The sequence below is a fragment of the Mixophyes fleayi genome, chromosome 6, assembly GCF_038048845.1.
Source record: "Mixophyes fleayi isolate aMixFle1 chromosome 6, aMixFle1.hap1, whole genome shotgun sequence".
NCBI classification, from domain to species: Eukaryota; Metazoa; Chordata; class Amphibia; order Anura; family Limnodynastidae; genus Mixophyes; species Mixophyes fleayi.
This window is the reverse complement of record NC_134407.1, coordinates 172247407-172271046: the sequence shown is the minus strand read 5'-3', so window position 1 is coordinate 172271046 and position 23640 is coordinate 172247407. Positions and strand designations below refer to the sequence as shown.

At 40.2% G+C, this 23640-nt stretch overlaps 1 protein-coding gene across 3 annotated transcripts in view; it reads right to left on the bottom strand.

Moving 5' to 3' along the window:
- ITGA3 (integrin subunit alpha 3) overlaps positions 1-23640 on the bottom strand; it is a 63709-nt gene that overhangs the window by 6900 nt on the left and 33169 nt on the right. For all 3 annotated transcript variants that reach the window (XM_075177230.1, XM_075177232.1, XM_075177231.1), the window contains exons 6-21: positions 20788-20992; positions 16518-16711; positions 15923-16011; positions 15658-15785; positions 14810-14893; positions 13474-13541; positions 12228-12364; positions 6506-6652; positions 5284-5381; positions 4161-4326; positions 4002-4070; positions 3386-3465; positions 2387-2464; positions 1454-1556; positions 1196-1372; positions 298-390 (exon numbers count right to left, since the gene is read on the bottom strand). In XM_075177230.1, the coding sequence (XP_075033331.1) occupies positions 298-390; positions 1196-1372; positions 1454-1556; positions 2387-2464; positions 3386-3465; positions 4002-4070; positions 4161-4326; positions 5284-5381; positions 6506-6652; positions 12228-12364; positions 13474-13541; positions 14810-14893; positions 15658-15785; positions 15923-16011; positions 16518-16711; positions 20788-20992 (1916 nt within the window). The remainder of the gene's footprint in view (positions 1-297; positions 391-1195; positions 1373-1453; positions 1557-2386; positions 2465-3385; positions 3466-4001; positions 4071-4160; positions 4327-5283; positions 5382-6505; positions 6653-12227; positions 12365-13473; positions 13542-14809; positions 14894-15657; positions 15786-15922; positions 16012-16517; positions 16712-20787; positions 20993-23640) is intronic.

Genomic DNA, 23640 nt, shown 5'->3' with positions numbered 1-23640 from the left:
GCCGCCTTACTCACGGCAGAACTGAAATCCCCGCATTTTGTGGGAAAGTAGTCATTATACATGAAATTCACCCCTGCTTCAGGTGTCTGATGATCTTTTCCAACGCAGAAAGGCTAGAACAGGAATTATTTCATATCAGAACAACTGTTTAACAGGAGGGATCTAAGATAAATAATCTATACTTCTTACAGACACTGAAAGACAGAGCAATGAGACACAGAAGTATGATTTCCTAATTCATTCAGGCATGAGGACATTCTTAGCTATGGAGTTTGAGAACTTTGTGTAGGCACTTACCAGTGAAGTATTGGGCCTTTCTCTTTTAATAGCTGGCAAAGTCTGAACATCTGCCAATTCCCCAACATCTCTCCTTCTTCTCCCACCGGACATCTAAGAGACAGTGAACAATGAAGTTACTAAGATTGAAGTTGATGCTCATCAGCTGGGATGTGACTAGACCTGAAAAATGGAAGTGCATGACTAGTGCAACAACAATGCCAAGTCACTAGTTGTTCACAAGAACAAGGGCTCCTGCGTCTACTGGAGGTGTGGTCCACAACATCACATGGTATGGTCCACGGTGCGAAGTAACAGCCTACCAGCTACCGATGACGGGCCAATTACTTTTATTTACAAGGCAAGTCTGTTTACCACCTTTCAGAAATGTCTGTACAAGAAAATAAAATGTAAAGTATCCCCTGGGACTTCACCAGTCAGGAGGTTTGTTCCACTTCACACTGTTCTGCACCTGAAGGAGGAGCTGCGTGCACCTAGCAGTAGTGCACGCAGCATTGCCCGTGTATTTGATGGGGATAGAAATTGCTTGGAGACAGCCTAGAACAGTCTAAAATGTTAGCCATGCCCTTTGAACGCTTGTCCTGCCCACTTTGGCGGCATGGTGTGGAACCCCACCCTCTAGAAATCCTGCATTTGCCCCTGAAAGCTTCCTACTGAATGGATTGAAAATCTTGGTTTAAGAGTCTACATTTTACATTTGAAGAACATCATTAGATTAGTGCCTTATACACAATACTATGTAAAATATATTACAGTAAAGGTATGACAATTACATTGATTATAACATAATACAGTTTTATTTATATATTTTTTAAAACAGGATGACTCCACAATAGTGGTGTCAGATAACCGAAGATGAACTCTGACATTCCACAAACTGTGCAGAAGACAAACTTACTGTGAGGTTTAAAGGGTTAATGATGTTCCCAGGGGGCTGACACTGTTCTATGGTCCCTGTATTCACCAGCACTTCTGTAGGGTATAGCAGCCACTTTCCATTGGCCACTTCATATGGCCATTCCACAGCTAAGATTAGAGATCCCAAAGAGTTCAGAGGCTCACCATAATTTGCCACCTAAAACAAAAAGTTGAGTTGTTGAATTTCCTTAACCTCCACTTCCTGATATTTGTCCATTCTCTTCGACCTGTCCGTTACCATGAAAGTAAATTCCACGGGGCTTCCCACATCTTGTGCCGTCTTCATGGCAGATTCTCCAACCACTTTACCACTGAAGTAGGTCTGCAGATTGACAGGCCTCCTGGATGTGCGATAGTTACAGATTAGCAAAAAGACTGGGGAACATCAAACTTGCTGGCCTATTGGTTTAACCTGTTTTTAGTAACATTTTAGTAATAGACAAAAAAGAATCCCATATATAAAGCAGAACAATATCAAGATAAGTCAACTCAGCTTCTAATAAGATTGCAAGCATCACATTAGTAGGGGAAATGAGCACTAAATACAGAAAATACATCAAAGCTCTGTAGATAGAGGGGGCACCAAATAGTGCAGAATTCACTTTCTAATACAATCCAAAAGTAGTTAAAAAAATACAATGCAATATAAAAATGGACTTTTGGTTACATGGTGAAGTCCAGTGACTCTTTGGGACTTTGTTTTATTGATTGATGTACATGCTTAATATACACTATTGCTATATTACTTTGCTATTATTGTAATTGTCCGGTGGATACAGTTAAAATACACAGTATATATATATATATATATATATATATATATATATATATGGAGCGCACTACTAATTCTAAACCTTTTTAAAATAAAACAATTATTTGTTTAAAGATGTAATGGCCACTTTAAAAGTGTCACTAATGTGTATGTACAAATTGTTTGACATTGTGTAAAGCTAGTCTATCTGAATGCAAGGAATTGTCATCCATAATCTTCCATTACAGGCTCAGGGAGAGGCTCTCCAGTGTCCTCCAGAGGGCTTACTGTATAGGTAGTGTGATGTGTACGATAAAAAAAAAATATTCCCTCCACCAAAATTTTATGTCAAATCTCTCCGGTCCTGATATGCTCTTGGAACCATTGCACACACATGCTGAGCATTTGGGGGATACTTACACAGATAATGAAGTCTGCAGGGTATAATCTACCATAAAGTCAGCATATTGTTCCTGAAGGTCTGTTTGTTTACTCAATCTGTAAAGAGAACATAGAAGACTTTAGCTACTTTATACAGACCTCTGGTTGGGTAAATGACATATTAACAGAGATACAGGGCCATCCTGCCATGAAACCAGATGACAATCAGAGTGCAGAATTGTAGGGATGACAGAGACAAGGCTCTGGTGATACAGCCACAACATTCTTGCCCTAATCCCATAGATCCTGCACTCTTATGTTCCTTCTAGTGACTACAGTAATCACTGCAAGCTTCCTCCTGCTCTGTGTATGAGGAAGGCACCGTGACTGGCAACAGAATTCCCTGGGTGCAAATTGAGTGGGCATGTGATAAGAGGGCATATGCTTCTGCATACATAAATATGACATTTACAAAACCTGGTGGACAGGATAAATGTGATATTACCCAAAGCTACCAATCATATTCTATCATTTTCTTTTCTAGAGAAGTGTAGATAATGAATGCCAATATCTGATTGGTTGTTAAGGATGACACTACCCCTGGACAAGTTCCCATATATTTTCCAGACTGGACATTGACAGTACATGAAGAAAAGCTGCTCTATGTAGCTTAACTATTTTACTTATTAATAGTATAAGCTGAGAATATTGCAACTGAATATGTTTCCAATTTTGTTACACATATCAAGTTAAAAATAACCAATCCAGACCATAATGCTCCATGCTTTCCTCTTTCCTGATTGGTTAATTCCCTTATGTATGCTCATTGGCTGATCATATTTAGTACATGAAGTACAGAGGAAAACTGATGTGTATCTGACATTTATAATATGTGGATTATGGATTTATGAAATGGAATCACCATGGATGAAGCAACATGAAGGTGGAGCCCCTTTATTTAAAAACACTTTCATATTATCTTTCACTAATTTCTGTCATGTATAGAGCTTCCTCCCTCCGTCCCTTGGCATCTCTTACGTGGAGAGCTGCAGTCCAGTCATCACTTTTCGGGTCTTCAAGGCAATTCCAGATGCTTCAAAAGTGATAATAATCTCAGCCTGCAAAGCACAAATGTAGGTACAGAAGAATGAGGCACAGCGCACACCAGAGTCTTGGCTCCGACTAAGCTGAGCTAAGTTCCATACTTATTGACCACAAAAACACTTGTGTGCAACAAAAGTCTAATCTGCATAGGCATCAATGATCCCTATGTCAAGCTCGTTGTTTCACTGCATATTGATTGTGAAGAACCTTGGATCTGCACCAAACAGGTGCAAGTGAATTGTATCTGTTTTTTAAGGTAATTAAATTATTAACCCAAATACAGCATCCAGCACAACATGCTCTACAGAGTGAACCTTTACTTTTTAAACTTGTCAGATTATTAGTTTACCAACCTCCCCAAAGATTTGCAGTTCATTGAATTGTCCCAACTATCGCCTTACAGATACATAAAGATATATTTTGCAAGAATCTCGTAGTTAAAAACCATGATAAGGTTAAAAAGTGGAATATTGTCACCTCACTTTCTATATATCTGCAGCCTGTTACTGCAAAGCATTTCTCAGTTTACCAATCATAGCAGCCTACTCACCCTCTGATTCCTTTTAAAGGGGTTTCCAAGCTCACACAAGATAGTCCCTTCAAATACGCAGGATCCACTCTGCAGTGACAAAAAAAAGATACCAGTCTGATTAAGAACAGAATGTTTCCAGGAGAGACAGAGATGAGCTGCAGGCTGAGTGTTACTTACAGGTCGCACGGAGGAGAAGAGAAGTTCCTCTGGTGAAGTTATATTCAAGAACGCCTCATGGGCATCATCTGCTGCAGAGGTGGCACTAGGAGCATTTGTTACAAACACCCGTAGGTGCAACCTCTTCACATTGCGGTCATAGTGAAGGATCTGAGTCCCATTTATTCTGTGCACAGATTACATAGAGAATTAGGAATCATACTGATGAGAGGTTAATTAGAGTAATATGGGAGGTTATATGGAGTAATAGGGAGAGGTTATATGGAGTAATAGGAGGAGTTATAGGAAGAGCTTATATGGAGTAATAGGAGGAGTTATAGGAAGACATTATATGGAGTAATAGGAGGAGTTATAGGGATAGGTTATATGGAGCAATAGGAGGAGTTATAGGGAGAGGTTATATGGAGTAATAGGAGGAGTAATAGGGAGAGGTTATATGGAGTAATAGGAGGAGTTATAGGGAGAGGTTATAGGGAGGAGCTATATGGAGAAGTTATATGGAGTAATAGGAGGAGGTATAGGAACAGGGTGTATGGAGTAATAGGAGGAGGTATAAGGAAAGGTTATATGGAGTAATATGAGGAGTTATAGGGAGAGGTTATATGGAGTAATTATAGGAGTTATAGGGAGAGGTTATATGGAGTAATAGAAAGCTCTATAGGGAGAGGTTAATAATATGAGGAGTTATATGGAGTAATAGGAGGAGTTAGAGGGGAGGTTATATGGAGTAATAGGAGGAGGTATAGGGAAAGGTTATATGGAGTAATATGAGGAGTTATAGTGAGAGGTTATATGGAGTAATATGAGGAGTTATAGGGAGAGGTTATATGGAGTAATTATAGGAGTTATAGGGAGAGGTTATATAGAATAATATGAGGAGTTATAGGGAGAGGTTATATGGAGTAATTATAGGAGTTATAGGGAGAGGTTCTATGAGGTGTAAATAGACATTATATGGAGTAAAAGGAGTAGTGTAACAGGTGAGGTTATATGGAGTAATAGGAGTAGTTATAGGGAACGGTTATATGGAGTAATAGGAGGAGATACAGGGAGAGGTTGTATGGAGTAGAGGAGCAGAGCAGAGATATAGGGTTCTTGCAGGATAATTTATAAGAGCTCTGACCTTGGAAGCAGCTCCATATTTTCTCCTAGATACTCGTACTGCATTTGCAAGTTGCTTCTACACACATTATCTGCTCCACACTCCTTCTGGAAGTGAATCTACAACACAATAATATAAATTGCTTTTATAAGCTGCTTCCCATAGCCAAGTATTTTATTGTTTTCAGTGACATTTATGGAGTCCATTCCAGATCATGTGACATTAGAAGTAGACTTTATCTTTAGTACATATGGATAGAATCATATGAGTCCTAATGACCCTATTGTCTTTGGCAAAACACACCTAAAAGATATCTATCCCAGCTATGCACCATTAGACCCTACAAGACACAATTAGGCTACTTTACAAACTACAAAACCAGCACCAGCAGAGAGTCTTTATTTAGGTATCAGCTTCTTTTCTACCACTTTACTGTACACACCCACTTTTCGGTCCTATCAGCTGCCCCCAAAAATAAGTCTTCAGGTTTTTCACCTGATTATCAGGTAAATCACGCGACCGTTCGGCCTGACATTGCATTACTGTGTACGCTCCAACGATGAACGATTATCATTTGAAAGCAGATCGTATCATTTCATTTGATTTTCAAACTGAACTGAAAATCTTGTAAACGATGGTACAATGTTGTTCCAATTCTGCAGTGTGTATGTACTCAGGACCGGCAGGGTCAACAGATTTCTATGGAGTGTGCAGAGTCAAGATCTTTTCAGCAGATGGTTATGGCAGATGAAGAGCACAGATCTGACGGTAAATCGTGTAAAACAACAATAGTATGTACACAGGAACAGGCACACCGACCAGCACTTTTAGTCGTTGATAAAATCATTAACAATATTGCATCAGGAGAAATTTAGTGCAGTGTGCACCCAGACTAATAAACAAATGCAAAGGAACTAAATAGAGTTAGTCTGTATTCTTCCTATCTTGGAAGTTATTGGTCATCAGACATTGAGGCGTTCGCTACCCATGCCTATGAGCAAAACCCTATACTAAATATAATATGTTCTGAAAAGCTAAACCCTTATTTACATTTTGAATGTTGATGGTACCTTTTCTATTTTTTTTTAAATAATAATAAAACAATATTGTAAATAAACTAATAAAAGTAACAAAAATAAAAAAACAATTGAAAGGAGCATGTTAACAGCATAGGAAATTTAGAGATGTGTCCGGTCCTCTAAATAAACCTCTTTGTAAAAACAATATCTATATTTCCCCTTACCTCCAGCATTTGCTCTGGGTTCTGATCTTGGTTCAGGACGGGGAAGTTGTCCAGAGAGCCAAGAACATTTCTTCCTTTCTGCTCACGCTCCAGAATAGAGTACTTCAGAGATATGTGGATTGGATGCAGCTTATCTCGGATATTTTCCTGGGTGAAGAAAAATAATTCAGAATAAGGGGTAAGCTATGCACACTGTAGGGTGTGAATAGTATGACACTTGAGAGAGTGCAGGAGCTACGGGCCTGGAGGGGGATGTCCCCAGACCTCTTTATGCACAGAAGAGCGAGCTGGAGCCCTCCCCCTAATCTTGCTGTTCCGCTATCTGCCAGTATCTACACACATTACTTTCAGATTATACTAATATACAAAGAGGCCTTATCCATGTCCAAAACAAAACACCTAAAGCCTGTGGCTGGTATATCTGTACGGCAGCGTATTAATTCATGCACAATGAAGCAGTACTTGATACTGACAAATAAGCAAAGAGAGTGCATTTCACCTGATAGGGATTCAGTAGAGTGGGGTACCAAAGGTAATTTATTTGTGAAGAAATGTATTAACTTCTTGGGGGTTCTCACATTTTCCCTTTAGACATTTTAGCAGCTTTGAGAAAAAAATGAACAATGAAAAAATCCTGTATGTATTTTTTTTTTTTTTAAAAAAATATTTTTATACACGTTTTCAGACAGTACAGAATCCTGTATATATTTATTCAAATCTCTTTGAGCAGAAAAAATGGTTACCCCCCCCCCCAGATGTATGTACTTCAGACCTATGGTGTGTACCATGTGTCTGTGGAAGGCAGGTGAGTTGTGGCTGGGAGGGGAACTCACCAAAAGAAAAAATCTTACAGGAAGGTGTAACTGAGACTAGACTCAGATCGGTAGATAGATTATGCGACTCCTACAAAGGCTGATTGTCCTCACTTATGGGGTAATCTGAGGAAGACCTGAACCCTCTGACTCCCAAACCAACACTTGCTGTACGACTGTCACATAGCTCCACTAAGCACTTTGTTATTCCAATCTGACTGGATCAATATACAGTTTATATTCATATAGATTATAATCAACCTATCTGTTTGTCTGTTTGTCAATACTAATTTCTTGTTTTATTATGGGTTTGATTCCAATTGTAAACAGCTGTGGAGTATAAATAAATATTAATAAATAAATAATCCGTTCCATTGCTTCCACTGACAACTAACTTTAGATATTGAAAAATATTTTGTAAAATCACAAGCAAAAATGAATAATAGGGTGATACCATGGATCTTCGAAGGTAAAGGGACAAAAATAAATCCAAATTGCCGGCTACTCCAACTCCAGTGATATTCCCAGAAAAATACTCAGCGAGGATAGGACAATGCCGAACATGCCCCCCCCCCCCCCCACCCAGACCAAACCTTGCCCCAGCAAGCTCAGCAAAAACTGTCACAAAGGAGGTGTCCAGAATCTAGTTACCTCTCTTTGACAAATGCCTGGCCTTATTACATGATCTATACATTCTGTGCTTTTCCAATATACCAGTAAATATACACAGAGTTGGATTCTGGAGAGGCAAAACAACACACGCGAATGTGGATTTCTCCAACTTTGTCACCCTGAAATGAAGAGCTTTCTTTCTCATATATAAATACCTATTTCAGAATAACATTACATTTCAGCTTGTTTACAAAGCATGGAGAATAGCCGTACCCTCATTTGATTGCTCCCAGAGAGCTAAGGATTACTTCATCTCAGAGAAGCCACCTTGAGTAATACCTACCTGAGAGGTTTACACTCACGGACTGGAACACGTCAGTGTTGTTGTCAATGTTGTTTGAGACTGTGTTAACTGAATGTCATTGTCTAACATTTCAATAGTTTCATTTTAAGGTTGACACCAACACAATTCAGCAATTTCTCCTACTAAGAATCTTACATATCTTTATTGCCCAAGGGGACTTTAAGGTGGTTCTAGATGGCACTATGGACACATACACAAACCACATTAATGGAGAGTAAACTCATCAAACAAATTAAGGGGGGAAAAAACCTCCAACTTTTCAAATGTTTTATAAATTTTTTTACAAAGTCCATTGAAAAAGTTGGGTGTTCCCAGACCAAGCTGAATTATCCAAACTCTTTTTAGAACACATGGTGCGGCCCTCTATCCTTCAAAAGGGCTGCACATGACCCTTACTCTCAGTAATAAGTTAAAAAAAAGACATTTACTCAAAGAAAGATAATAACATATCAAGAGGCATTTTAAACAAATGTTACAAGTTATAATAAACAAATCTTATAATAAAGTAGGAAGGAGCTGGTGGCTGCAGGTGAAGGCACAGCGGGCCGTCTCTTGACCATCACTGCCGTAGACATCCAACCAAGGGCTTACAGTTCAAGCAGCTATAGCAGCCACAATTCAAACCTCCCAAACAAAACAATCCAAAAAATTGTTATTGAGCCTATACACAGAAAAATCATGTGTCTTGTGGTACTTCTTAACCACATCGCTCAACACACTGAAAATTCAACAACACTTTTTCATTTTATTTATCTACAGCAGAAGCCACAGACCACAATAACAGTAAATGGATTAAACTCTATGCCAAAAATGTATGTTTTATTTAACATAAACTTAGACCCATAAGTTAGATACAGTGCCTGCAATCCAAGAACGCTTTTTGGGGGATCACCATAGACAATAAAGCAAAACAAAAATTCTGCCTTTGCAGATTCCCTAACATCAAAGCCACACTAATAAGAGTCCTGATGACATGGATGTTCTACACAATCTCCTACACAAATCTTCACACATTGGAAGTTTTAAGCTTGAGAGCCGAATAGATCATCGTAGGGAAAACACTGTTTCAACGGAACTGAAATGTATCTAACATAAAACTTTTCATTTCAGAAATAGAGCCAAGAACTGGGAAATCTCTTACACAGTTCCACATAGATTACCCCGTACTAAGACTTTCAGATAGGTTTCATGGATGTGGTGTTCAGTGCACTACCATTGAGATGAATGTAGTTTTGAACTGTGTTGGCATTATCCTTATCTATTATTTATATAGCACCAACATATTACACAGCAGTTTATAGAGAATGTCCAATCATTCACACTTGTCTGTCCTAGCAGCACTTACAGTTTAAATGATCTACTACACTAGGGTCAATTTGATAAAAAAATCTGTGTTAACCTACCTGTATGGTTGGTACTGTGATAGGAAACAGGAGCACCTGGAGAAAACTCTGTGTACACAGGGAGAACATACAAACACCACACAGGGCCCTGGTTGTATGTGAGCCTATGGCCCAGTGCGGTGAGGTAGTAAAGCTATCACTATGCTAACCACATGCATCAGATGGACTGACTTAGAACAGGAAGCATTAAACAAATGCACTGCAGCACAATGCAAATGAGGTGCACTTAAAAATGCATGTACTAACTCACCTGGTATGATGGTTTTACATGCACTTATCTTGCATTAGAACTCAACTTAAATGCAGATTTTTAACACCAGTGTGTACAAAGTAATCAACCTGATATCAGTGATTACTACGGGTCTATGTATCTTCCCTTTTTAGCTCTTATTTTGCTTTGTGTACCTTGTGTTCCCAGTTCTGCCAGACTTTTTTCTAGCTATATTAGGTAATGCAGGTAATTAATATAGACATAAAGTTGTAATCCATATACCTCTAGGAGAATTATAATGTAGAAGTGTTTATCACAACACAACTAGACGGAAATATATATGTCTGTATTTACCAGTTTATAATGAAAATAAAAACATGTTTATTAAATGCTGTTATGCATAGTTGGATTTCTATAGCAAAATGCATCACATCAAATACTATAATCAAAGAGGTCAAACCATCTAAAATGGAGAAGTGGAGATTCTAGCTATTATTTGTAAATGTACTAGATGAATGATAGCTAGAAACTGATTGGTTGTTATGGGCAACACATTCACATTTTCTTTTTGCAGGTTTGATAAATCTACCCCCTAACTGTAACACCGTTATAATGTAGAATAGGCTGAAGTCACAGGAGTCTAACGTAACTCCATAATGTGAGCCATCCCAGTGTGTTCAGCATGAGGCTGGAGCCCCGAGGGGGGTAGCATAAAATGAGCGGGCTTCCTCTCCCCTAACAAAAGCCAACTAGCCCTCTCCTCAATATATGTTTTTTTTCGGGGCACCCCTGGTGCAGTCTATGGCAACTATTGACTACTTCAACATGCAGGAACTTGTGGAACTACAAATGACAGCAAGCTCATGGCTGCCAGTGAGCCTATTGTGCACCATGTAGTTCCACTAGTCCTGTAATTAAAGTAAATAAGACACAAACACAAAGTAACAACAAAGCTCCACTTTCATTGTCCCACTGCTTTAGTACATTCATGTGAACTACAAGTTTGTGCAGGAACCCTGCTATGCATACTCCTGCACTGAACTAGTAGTAATCTAGTACAGGAGTGCTTACACATGCGTGATGTAATACTTATATCCACACGCCACATATAAAAAGGACCTCTGAATATTGTAGTAACTTCCACTGTCTGCAATTTATTCTCCTGTCTATAATAATTACATGCAAGAACTATTAATGACTTAAGTGTTTGCCACAGCAAAATCCAGTTTATAGAACTGCACTCTACTGAGTAACATCTCTACACTACTATACCCAGAATAAGGCAACAACTAGTTATTATCTTTCATTCTATATCAGAATCTTGCAAATATAGCAAGAGTAACAGAAGATACACAAGAATGCAGCATCAGATTGGACTTGTATAATGAGTAATGTTAATAACATAACATATTGTATAGTGTTCGGCATTTGATATGCCCCACTAGCCACAATGAAGAGAGGAGTCACTGAAGGATTGTCAGCACTATACAATTATAAAACAGAATATATTCCTGCCCATTACTGGCCTCACCAATTTTAGAAGATATAAGAAATCTGGGAGAGCTACATATCTCCTCCAAACTCTAAGAGTGACTGACAGCAGTGTGATCTGGTTAGCAGCACTACCATGAGCATGACTACTGGGGAAGATTCTAAGGATCTCCAAGCTATCTCCACTGCACTCTGAGAATAGCATGGTGTTCACAGCGCCAGAGAGCTTAGTGAGGTGTGTCCCTGCCAACACCACAAGACATTTGAAGGCGCTGAATGACATTAGCTTTGGAGTCAGCGGTACAGGGCTCCACAATTAAACTCTGATCCGAGGGGATAGAATCTCTGATGTTTCCCTCGTCTCAGAGCAGGAAGTGAAGAACAGTTTGGAGCGGCAGATAGCAAGAAATTGGGGATTGGATAGGGAACATGATATGAGGTGGGAATTAATGATGATATGGGGGGGATTGATCCTATGAAACTGATGGTATGGCACTAGCCATGCCCGCTCTGGTGCCACACTGCAGCACAACGAAGGCCCTTCGAAATTTTGCTACAGGGCCAAGAATGTCTAGTTATGCACCTAAATGTGATGATTAGCAGTAATGAAGGTCAATTCTACACAGCAGCATGCAATAATAGTGCACACTATTCTCCTGCTCCACCACCTCTTACGTTAGCTAGCAGCCCACCCCCTCAGCCTATATATCCATCAATATGAATATTTACATTTGACACTAATTCCAGCATAGTGGATGTTTATTGTGCATATTTGTGTGCACATAGAGTATAAGGGTGAACGTCTGTCTCCATATATGTAAACACTTACCAGTAACAGAAGCTGGAGGTTCTGGCATTTGGTATCCGGCATTGAGAAGTAGCCCTTATATACCCCTCCAGGAGCCCCCAGGAATCGCACTCGAGAGGGTCGCCTGTCATAGTCAGCATCAACAGTGTACTGCAGGGCTGTGGGAGAACAAAAGACATTGAAGGACATTTATAACAATAGCACCTGGTAATCTGAAAGTGGAAACTGCCAGATACACTCAGTCAACACAAAAACAAAACACAATTTTGCTATAAATTAATATCGGTAGTATGATAACCTGTGAAAACAATCATTGCTACATTTAAGTTTGTCGTTCAATACACCTTATGGATATTACACGACTTCTCTGCTTGCCAGCAGGTGGCGCACTTTCCTCTAAGAACTTTATGTGCAGATAATACTTTTATTATATATTAAAGCACATTTTACCTTTGTTGTCACCACTCCCACGTGTGACAATGTAACAGCTAGTATTTAAAACGACTCTGTATTATGTCTGCCAGAAGTCACTATGATGTTATTACAGAACCTCACACCTTATTATCATCTCCCCCTAAAGCTAAGAGTTACAGTTTGTGTCCGCTTCGAAGCTGTACGCAAATCATGTTTGATATGTGATGCTCTCATTTTGTCATACTTTTAAAATATTACTTTAAAAAATATCAACTTCATCAAAGGCAGCAGTACCCCTAGTACTTGTACACAGATAATGCTGTAGATACATCCTGCAATCAGGTTGGACTGTAATTACAATATTATATAATAATTACAATATTATTGTGTCTACAAGCACATTGGTTATAATTTTCCACAAGTCCAAACTCTATGTTTGACAAATGTTTTTTTGTCTTTGTTAGAAGCAAACTCTGCCCTTCCCTCTCACTACTGGCGCACTCAGCAATGCGCTGATGCCCAGCAGGCCAGCAGTGTCAAACAGTGACACTGCTGGCTTGTGTAATGACGGGTTTTGGTTGGTAACATAGTTTGCAAGCCAAAAAATTGTGCTATATTATTACTGCATATATGACAAATCCTCTTTAAAGGTTTGTCAATGAACTCACACACATGCTGATGGGGATCATCTAACAACCTGATTGTCTGTTTTGTTGAATCAAACCCAAATACAGTTAGATTCAGATTTACATTGTTTATCATGTGTCACACAGACAGCTTAGTGAAAATCCTGCATGTATGTGGACAGCATAATACGGACTACATGCGGCATATATACAGTAAATATACTTACTAATGTTCTTCTTGTACTTGACATTTCCTGTACTCAGCATGTATGAGAAGCAGAGACGAATATCCATACTGCACACAGGAGAATTCAGATCAAGTAATGGTTGCAAGGAAGAAAGAAAAATACAAATAAGATATTATAAAGACAGTTACTAGACAGTTTATAAACTTGCCACTTGGGGCACTGTTCCACTGAAGTCTACAAATAGACTCCCATTTGTTTCCTTTGTATGTATCTATTTAAACATTAATGGCTAAATGTATAACATATTCTTTTTATACTTTATCTAGTTTATCCATGATCCATGATCCATGAGAAGTGACGTTAATTGTCTTCTCTTCTGCACAATCCCTCTCAGAGCTCTGCTCTTAATGAGGTCTGATAATGAGCTTGAGGGTGTGGCCCTGTGGCCAGGCATATGTGTGACATCACTGGGGGGCGGAGTATGACATACATTTGGGGTGTAGCAGATACAGCCCCCTCAGCCTGCACAGATACATTAACATCATGTCTTTCAAACACATTCCCAAGTGCTTTGCAAAATTAAGCAAAGAACATTTTTGAGATCAGTCCATTTAACACATCCAAGGTACCATGTGGAAGATGTTGGTCATCTAATTAATGCAGCAATATGGTATATTTTCCTTTTTTAAGAAGGAGAGCAAGAATCAAGGTGGACTATGTAACATTCAAAAGTACCTCCCATCTATACATAGTGGAAGAAGCCATTCTGCAGCCACCAGTGTGTGTTCCTAGTGAATTCAGTCTGTAGTCTTACGCAACATGGGATCATGTTTTTTATACAATCTGTGTATGTTGATGTCTAATGCCCAATAATGTCACTCCTTTAGTGTTTTTATTTTTCCTAACACCCCTACAAGGTACGCCGGTTTCCATAGGGATTTCAATGAAACCCCACCCCCCCCACCCTCCACATTGGCCATATCCCACCTGCTCCACACAAAATAAAAAGCATACAGGCATAAATTTTCTGGGGTCATTCAGGATTGGACAAGCGCTTATTGTCCTGAATGACACCAGAATCTATGCGAAGGGCTGGGGGCAAGTGTGGCCATCACCTCTGCTGTCAGTAGACAGTGGCGGAGGTCACAGACTGCTGATCACTTCCCTGTTATTGACCAGTAGATCGGGATCGACCATTTGGGCACCACTGCTGTCTTAGGAGTTTATGGTGTAAACCAAGTCAAAATGTATTTATCACAATACACAAGGTTACTAATATACAAGTAAGTAATGTAAGCAGGAGAAATATCCACAGGAAGAAAAGGTAAGGGCAATAAATGTAGGCGGATATATAGGAGTGTAAAAGGGCTCTCACCAGGAGGTGGGGGAACATTTACTGGGATCCACAAGAGTTGGTGATATAGTAAACTCTTTAGAGATATTAATAACCGGGCGAGATCTGCAAAACAAAACATAAAATAAACATTAATTAAGAGTCAATCCAATAATCTGCATACCCAGGAGGAGAACAGAAGCAGAGCAGTACGTCGCCAGGCCCCATAACAAAGTAAGGGCCCGATGATGCCGCTCTTCTTGCTCACGTTCCAGGCATGCGCATGCTCAAAACAGGCCTTCGCACTGCTCTGGGATGGGAAACCAGTACTGTCAGCCATCCCTTTCAGCTGTACTTCCAGCACTGTGCATACCTATAAATATCATGACCACATACATCTCGCCAATGATCCATCCAAGCTATGCCCCTGACTTTCTCAAACCGTACTCACATCTACCCGAGTACACCCACATTCACATCAAGTCAAATTCACTTACTGATAGGCCCCTAAATTGGGACTATTGAGTGTTACCCCAAAAAGAGTATTAAAGTATACCCAGCGGCTACATACAGTGGAGACAGCCATATGGTGAGCTGAACAAATATTTAGCATGTCAACTGGGAGCTAGTGATATCACTAAGTCATGGAGGCACTTTATGTCTGAATGATGTCAATAGCTCCTAGTAAATTGATAGGCTGCATTCTTATAAAATTGGTTCAGCCCACTAAATGACTGCTTTCACTGCATGTGGAAAACAGGTACATGTTATCTTAAATTATAACCTTGTTTTATACACACAACCTATGTAGTTTATGAGCTATATGACTTCAGTCACTAAGTAAATACGAACGAGCAGCCAGTAAATTATTTACTATGATGTTGTTGTACCTGAGCAGAGCAATGCGATCCGCCAAACTGCCTACAAGTAGATCTGGGTAGGAGTTGGTATCAATGTCAAGGCCACCACCCAATGAGTATCCAAACGTTGGTATTCCAATCTGAGAACCATCAATTACCTATAGAAGGTAACACACAAAAGTCACAATCATGTTTCTAGTTAAGAAATGTCAATATCTGATTCAATAGCAAAGCAGCACCTATGTTCTACCAAAGACTGATAGGGGTAAAATGAGTGAGGGATCTGCAGGGTTACCTGGCTAGGTTTGGACTGCAGGCCACTGGACTTGCTGAGGTAGATGTAAACTTTGCCCATTTCTTCAAAAGGAGCACCCACCACAAGGTCTGTGAAAAAAATGACAACTTCTACAAAACCAGAGGATACATCTCCTTATAGTAATCTGCATACCTTATTATCTATGTGTAACTGTCCTTATAACTTATCATATTATTCTACATAACCTCTCCCTACAGCTCCTCCCATTACTTTATATAACCTACATCTCCTTCTATTACTCTATATAACCTCTCCCTATACCTCCTCCCATTACAGCTTATAACCTCTCTATACCTCATACCATTACACCATATAAATCTCCCCATAACCACTCCTGTTACTCCATATCACCCTTCCCAATAATATAACCTCTCCCTATAACTCCTCCTATTACTCCATATAACCTCTCCCTATAATACCTCATTAACCTATATACCTCACCTTATAACTCCTAATGCTCCATATTACTCCATATAACCTCTCCCTATAGCTCCTCCTATTCCCCTATATAACCTCTCCCCATAACTTCACCTAATAGTCCATTCAACATCTCTGTATTGCTGCTCCTACTTACCAGTGAATCCATCCTGGTTAATGTCACCAATGTTTGCCAGTGCGAAACCGAAGCCAGATGCAGTGGGGCCGTATAACACTAGAGACGGCTTATCAATGAAACTCCCAACTTCATTGGTATAAATGTAAACTGCTCCCCCTACTTCCTCCTTCCGGTTAAAGTAAAAAGGAGCACCAACTGCTATCTCTTGCCAACTGTGGATATAAAGAAATAAATTATGATAATATGGAATATTCTTAAAAAAAAATTGTGCAGGGCACAACGAAATACCACCTACTGATTTAATCATATCACATAGAAGCACTGTTTTTACTGGGAGAAAAAAAGCACCAGCACTTTCCCTTCTACTGGCTCCTCCTCATTTTGCTATTCCTCTTCCAGCCTTTCTCTACTCTTTGTGAGTCTGTTCTGCCTCGCCATTGCTCCCCTCCATGTTCATCATTCATTCCATAGGCCCATTTAACCCTCTGTTTGCCCTTTCAGTATTGATTGGCACCTCTTTTCCTTCTCCGTCCCAATTCTACAATAACCCAATTCTTCTTCAAATCCTCCAACAATACCATATCCCTTTCAATTCCACAACAAAATCATTTCCGTCCAACAACAAAATCATCGTCCTCCCAAACACTCCAACAACACCATCTCCCTCCCAATCCCTCTAAAACACTATCTCCCTCTCAATCCCACAAAACACCATCTCCCTTTCAATCCCAAACAAAACCATCTCACTTCCAATCACCCCCAACAACACCATCCCTCTCTAAATCTCCCAACAAACCATTTCCCTCCCAATCCCCAAAAGCACCATCTACCTCCTAATCCCTTACCAACACCATTTCCCTCGCAATTCCTCAAAAACACAATTTCCCTCACAATCCAACACCATATCCCTTTCAATTCCCCAACAAAACCATTTTTCTCCCAATCACCTCCAACAACACAAATTTCCTCTTAATGCTCCAACAACATCATCTCCCCCCCCCCAATCCTCCAGCAAAACTATCTCCCTCCCAATTCCCCAACAACACCATATCTCTCTGAATTTCCCAACAAAACCAGTTCCCTCCCAATCCTCCAACAACACTATTTCCCTCCTAATCCCTTAACAACACCATTTCCCTCACAATCCCTCAAAAACACAATTTCCCTTACAATTCCTCAAAAACACCATCTTCCCCATAATCCGACATATGGCCCTTTCAATCACCCAACAAAACCATTTCCCTCCCATGCACCCACAACAACACCATCTCTCTCTGAATCTCCCAACAAAACCATTTCCCTCCCAATCCTCCAACACCATCTCCCTCCTAATCCCCCAAACAGCACCATTTCCCTCCTAATTCCTTAATACCATTTCTCTCTCAATCCCTCAAAAACAACATCCCCGTGGCTGTCAAAAGTTTAAAAATAGATAAAAGTTCAAAAAAACAAAATGGTGTCCGTTTGTTTTTTTTACTTTATTATTCTATATTACCCTACTGCCCAAAGCCCACGGGGATAGGAAGAGCCCTAGTGCTTTCAGCACTGGGCGCTCCTTTTTTTCGGTGGACCCCACTCCCTTGGGAATCCAGCGCAGTGCTGAACAGCCTGGGGTTGGTTGTCTTTATGGCAGGGGGACCCCTGCCGCCTGTCCCCCTGCTATAGTGCCACCCACCCCGGCTGGTTTGCCTAGTGCTGTTTATGTGAAAATCGGGGGGACCACACGAAAATTTTTCCGCTATTTTCACGTAACCAGCAGTAGGCTGGCAGCACTAGGGTTAATAGTAATTGGACGGGGGGACCCAACGCTTCTTTTTTTTTTTTAACATTTATCTATTTCTAAACTTTTGACAGCTGCCGGACCTCCGGCTCTATAGACAGGACAGTGTAACGGTGATGTGTTTATTAATCTCGCAGCTAGGAAGCAGCGTGTTGTATCTGGCGATTCTTAAAGCAAACTCGGGAGAGTTTGCTTAATCGCAGCTTCATACATTTGAGACTTGTGTAGCCAGAGTGGGAAACAGTCGGGACATTGATCTCTATCAATTGTGGAAATGGCGATTTTGACAGAAACACATCTCTGGTGATTTTACATGAAATCTCAGGTTCCTACATCAGCGAGTTTCAACTCTCCCGAGAAAATCGTTGGATTTTCAAAATCGGAGCTTGATACATTTACCCCCAAACACCATCTCCCTCATAGTCCAACACGATGTCCCTTTCAATTCCCCAACAAAACCATTTCCCTCCCATGCACTTCCAACAACACCATCTCTCTCTAAATCTCCCAACAAAACCATTTCCCTCCCAATCCTCCAACACCATCTCCCTCCTAATCCCTTAACACCATTTCCCTCTCAATCCCTCAAAAACACCATCTCCCTCACAATCCAACACCATGTCCCTTTCAACCCCCCAACAAATCCATTTCCCCTCCAATCCCTCAACAACACCATCTCCCTCCACATCTTCCAACACCATCTTCCTCCCAATCCTGCAACAAACCGTTCTCCCTACCAATCCCCAAACAACACCATCTCCATCCGAATCCTCCAACTTCATCTCCCTCCCAATCCCCCAACAACACCACTGCCATCCCAATTTCCCAACAAGACCATGTCCCCCCAAATCTCCCAATAATACCATCCTCTCCCAATACAGCACCAATGTCAACTTCCTTCCAATCCCCCATCAACGTAATTTCCCTCCCAATCCACCACCACTGTAATTTCCCTCCCAATACCAAATAATGCCAGCACCGCCCCAATCCCCATCACAATCCCCCAATAACGCCTTCACTTTTCAATCCCCAAACAACATTTCCCTCCCAATCCTCCAACAATGCCATCTCCCTGCCTATTCCCCAAAAACACCACTGCCAACCCAAATCCCCACGCCATTGCTGTCCCAATCCCACAACAATGTCATTACCCTCTCAATATCCGAACAACTATATCTCCCACCCAATCCCCCAACAATGCCATCTCCAATCACTGCCCCAACAACACCATAACCCTACCAATCACCAAACAATGCCATATCCCTCTAGCTCTCTTCTGTATTCTAGTCTAGCATAAGAAAGCACAGACATTCAGTGACAGCATTGCTAATGTCTCTGTCACAGACTTATTTCAAGGGAAACCTTTAAATATTTGTAGACATTTTTGTCCTTGACTAGAGTAGATTGCACCTCACATCATATTCTTATAGTTCATGTGTGCTGCCATCAGTGATCAGGCATTCCACATAAGGCAGGTTGGTGTGTGATTCTCCTCTGCTCAGTGGTGATTGGCAGATCACATATTCTCCTCTCTTAGCACACTGTATGCACCAGCTTCTTCTATAGGAGGTACACAGTTAAATGTACTATACTCTGCCATTACACAAAATGTTGAGAGTCTATGTGAGTGTAATTGGTAGCCATACATGTTTCCCTCCAGAGAGATTTTGAAAAGGAGATCATGATTTGTAGAAGGGCATCTAAGTAAAACAATCAGCCCTAATAACAGCTTACAACCAGAACAGTGCAGAACCAGCAGCTTCTTTGGCAGAGAAAACTGTGTTTATAGGGCAAGTATGGCAAATTTTTCTTATTACTTAGTCTGTTAAATAATACACTTTTTAGATTTGCAAACTGAGTGGTGGGATTTGTAATTGCTGTGATGTATGTACATTTTTTGTAAAGGTTTGGACATGCTGAAAGCTTGGCCGTTGTATTGCACCATTTGTAAAAGTTTTGTCTTCTGTAGTCAAAGTTACGTTGAGCTTGTTGTTAAGAAGCTTTCTACAAGTTGTTTTGAATGGAGATAATCAGAAAGGGTATTTTACAACTGTATTTCAGTTTATGCTGCTATTTAAAGAAAACAAAACCTTCTATGTCCCGTCCACTCTTTGGATCTCATTTAAATATCTGAATCTGCAAACCAGAGTCTTGTTTCTGCATACGGACGCAACTAGGCCACACTTGTGTACCTAGCCTACACTTAGCAAGGAATGCCTTAACTGTCCAACTCCTCCCAAAAGAATAAGCAAAATCTGCACCCAATGCAGTTCACCTTGGCTTGCAAATCCTTGCACTTTCCCATATAAACAGGGGCAGTCTTGAAGAAACAGCTGTAGGATATCAGAAAACACCATTTCTGCAGCAGGCCTTTATTTTTTCCCAGTAATAAATTATTTGCTTTGTGAAGTATATGCTTATAATTCACAGTGGGGTACATTACTCCATGTCTTCGGACTGGGTATGTAACCATGATTTGCATAACAATAATATATTTTCTGCACTTACCCATCATTATTAAAATCAGCCAGAGCTACGACATTGCCAAAGTAGGAGCCCACTTGCTCCCCACTCAGGACCTGCTTGAGCTTCATAGAATCCGTCACCATTTCCATCAGGTATACGGCACCCTTATGATTCCAGCGAGGTGCCCCAGAGACAATGGTCACGTCATCCTGTAGCAGAACACCTGTGCCAATCTGGACAGAGTACCCTGTGAGAGAGGAGGATTAATATATAACCAACTGATCCAAAAGAGGATTACAGGTGAAATTTAGTGGTAAAAGTTGAAATATTAGGCACCAGAGGTAAAACCTTAACTATTACAGCTGCCAGGAATTCTCCAACTCGGTCTTAAAGATCAAATTGGTGGCTAAAGGCTGTAACCCAATTCTTTGCTAGCACCAGCACTTGACATATTCTTCAAGTCTCTTAGCCTGGAGGAATTATGAGTGACCTTCACCAGGAATTATTAAGGGAGCCACGTAATTGCCCATGCTAACTGGACAAACCTCCAAACAGCTTCCTCAGACAACTGGGAGGATCATTTTGACACCAAAGTAGTTTTATGTGGAAACTTCATGTGCACTCACACTGACATATTAATTAAGTGAGCAACCAATACACCAGAAGTATTATTAGTAGAAGTTACTTTGAAACATGATGAACGATTTCGATTAAATAAAAAATAAAATTGTGTTTCTGTATTGAATTACTTTAACAGTTATAGGTTCCAGAAGAATTTAGTTTTGCAGTGGAAAAAAAGTTGTTCAACTAAATTAAGTTTACAAACAGAAAAAAGACAAACGCTTTAAATGTCTACAGCACTTATGATGAAATATCGGCTGCTCAAATTTGAGCCCCCCCAAAAAATGAAGGAACCACCTTTTCTTCCTTCATCATGATGTAAAGGGGCTAATTTTGTTGGAATAGTTTAAATAGACAATCCTAGAACACACCCACCCTATACATCACAGAGTTCAGGCACTTGTCTGATAAGTTCTGGCTTAAATTGCTGTATCATGTGAACATTGACCAGCTTTATACAATATGTTCTTTTATTGTAACATGCCAAATTAAATCATATTTTCTCATCTGCTATTCCTGTCTGTCTGGCTGCAAGCTCACATGCTACTTAGTTTACTATGTGCTTCGCAGCTTGCTGCTCTGATTTCTACATTCCAAATATTTTCTATGATAGATCTGTAATCAAACACTGTACCATTCCACCAATATCAGAGTCCTCACCGAAAAAAAGGAATAGTTTCTTATGAGATGTTTTTATTGCAAAAGGGATAACATCATCAGCATAGAGTATGTATATTTAGAAATAGAGTTTCAGTTGGTTAGATGTTATAGTTATTTTCTTAGATGCGTGCAGGGGCGCACACAGTATTTTTAGCGAGAGAAAGAGAAAAAGCGAGAGAGCAACGCAGCAGCTCCGTTTCGGCAGCACTGTGCTATACAGCAGCCGCGGCTGCTGTATAGTACAGTGCCGCTATGTGGGGCACTTTGATAGCGGAGGGGAGGGGTTTTTGGAGACCCAGAAACCCCCCCTGCATGCCCCCAGGGCGTGCTTTCACAAAGTTTACCTTTCAAGGACTTGTCCAGATGAGCATCTATTCAGAAACGAATGGTGCTGCGTTCCAAATGGGAAGCGATGCAGGTATATTGCCATTGCTACGGGCAATGTACTGCATTGATTTATGCGCTGTATGTGTGACCACAAAAATGATGTTATCACCATTTTCGTGAGGTCACTTCTAAATTAATTTTTTTTAAATATATTTTATAAAGTATTTTCCAGAGGGGGGATTCCAAACTGGGTTACACTAATATTAACAAACAGCAGGAATAGTTTTCTATTTTGAAATCAAGATGAATAGATCAAACAAATATCACAAAGCAATATCTGACTGCTGAGCAAGCTTTTATTCTAGAGATACACAGGTTCATGTATGAACTGCAAACCCTTTCTTTAGTGTTTGGTTTAGCCTCATTTATATCTTAAATTATTTATTACAGCGAGTGGCTACCAGGACTATTTTTACCCCGAGTCACTTTTGTGTGTTTGAAGTTTTTTATTACAGCGGTTGAAGTGCTCTTTACCACAAAGCTGCAATTAGATGCTGCAAAGCAGATCCCATGATAAAGTACAATGATGAGACCCAGTCACAAGGACCTCTGAGGTGGGGTCCTTAATATCTTTTTGCTGGAAGACAGGGCTGAGCACTTTTTTACCCCAGCAAAACAGAGAATGTACCGGTATGCACCATTCCCATCACTTTATCGCACTTAAATAATCTTGTCCTGCAACATGAAATATCCTTTCTCCACTTTAGTACTTGTATTATGCACTGAGCAAAGATCAGCCAAACTCCTCCCATAGGCCAGTTCAAACGTTGCACCACAGCACACAGTCCATTGTTGGCCCACAAGTCCATGTAAAACTAGGCACACTTGTGTCACTTGTCATGTGACACCACAAGCGAGCATTTGTGCTGTTGTTTTAAACTTCTGCGATTCATAAATAACCCTGACAGTTTATCTGCACATACTGGTTACAAATCAATAGAATAGAGGCGTATTTGATACAGGAAACTAAGCTATATCTAAAAACACAGACGTCAAAGAAAAAAAAATTCAGCCCAGTGTTCCTTTAAATACCCTATTGCAGAAACACCAAAGTGAGTCATAGTGATTTAAACCATTTATTGAACACAGGTGAGTACACAAGGCCTTTTTGTCTTGAAATAAACCAAAGCTAGAAAAGAACCAAAATTGGATCGTAAGAGAGGGGATGTGTGAGATTAAGGAAAAAATTATCCCCATTCCAGAGCTGAGGGTCTGGTTATGACCAAT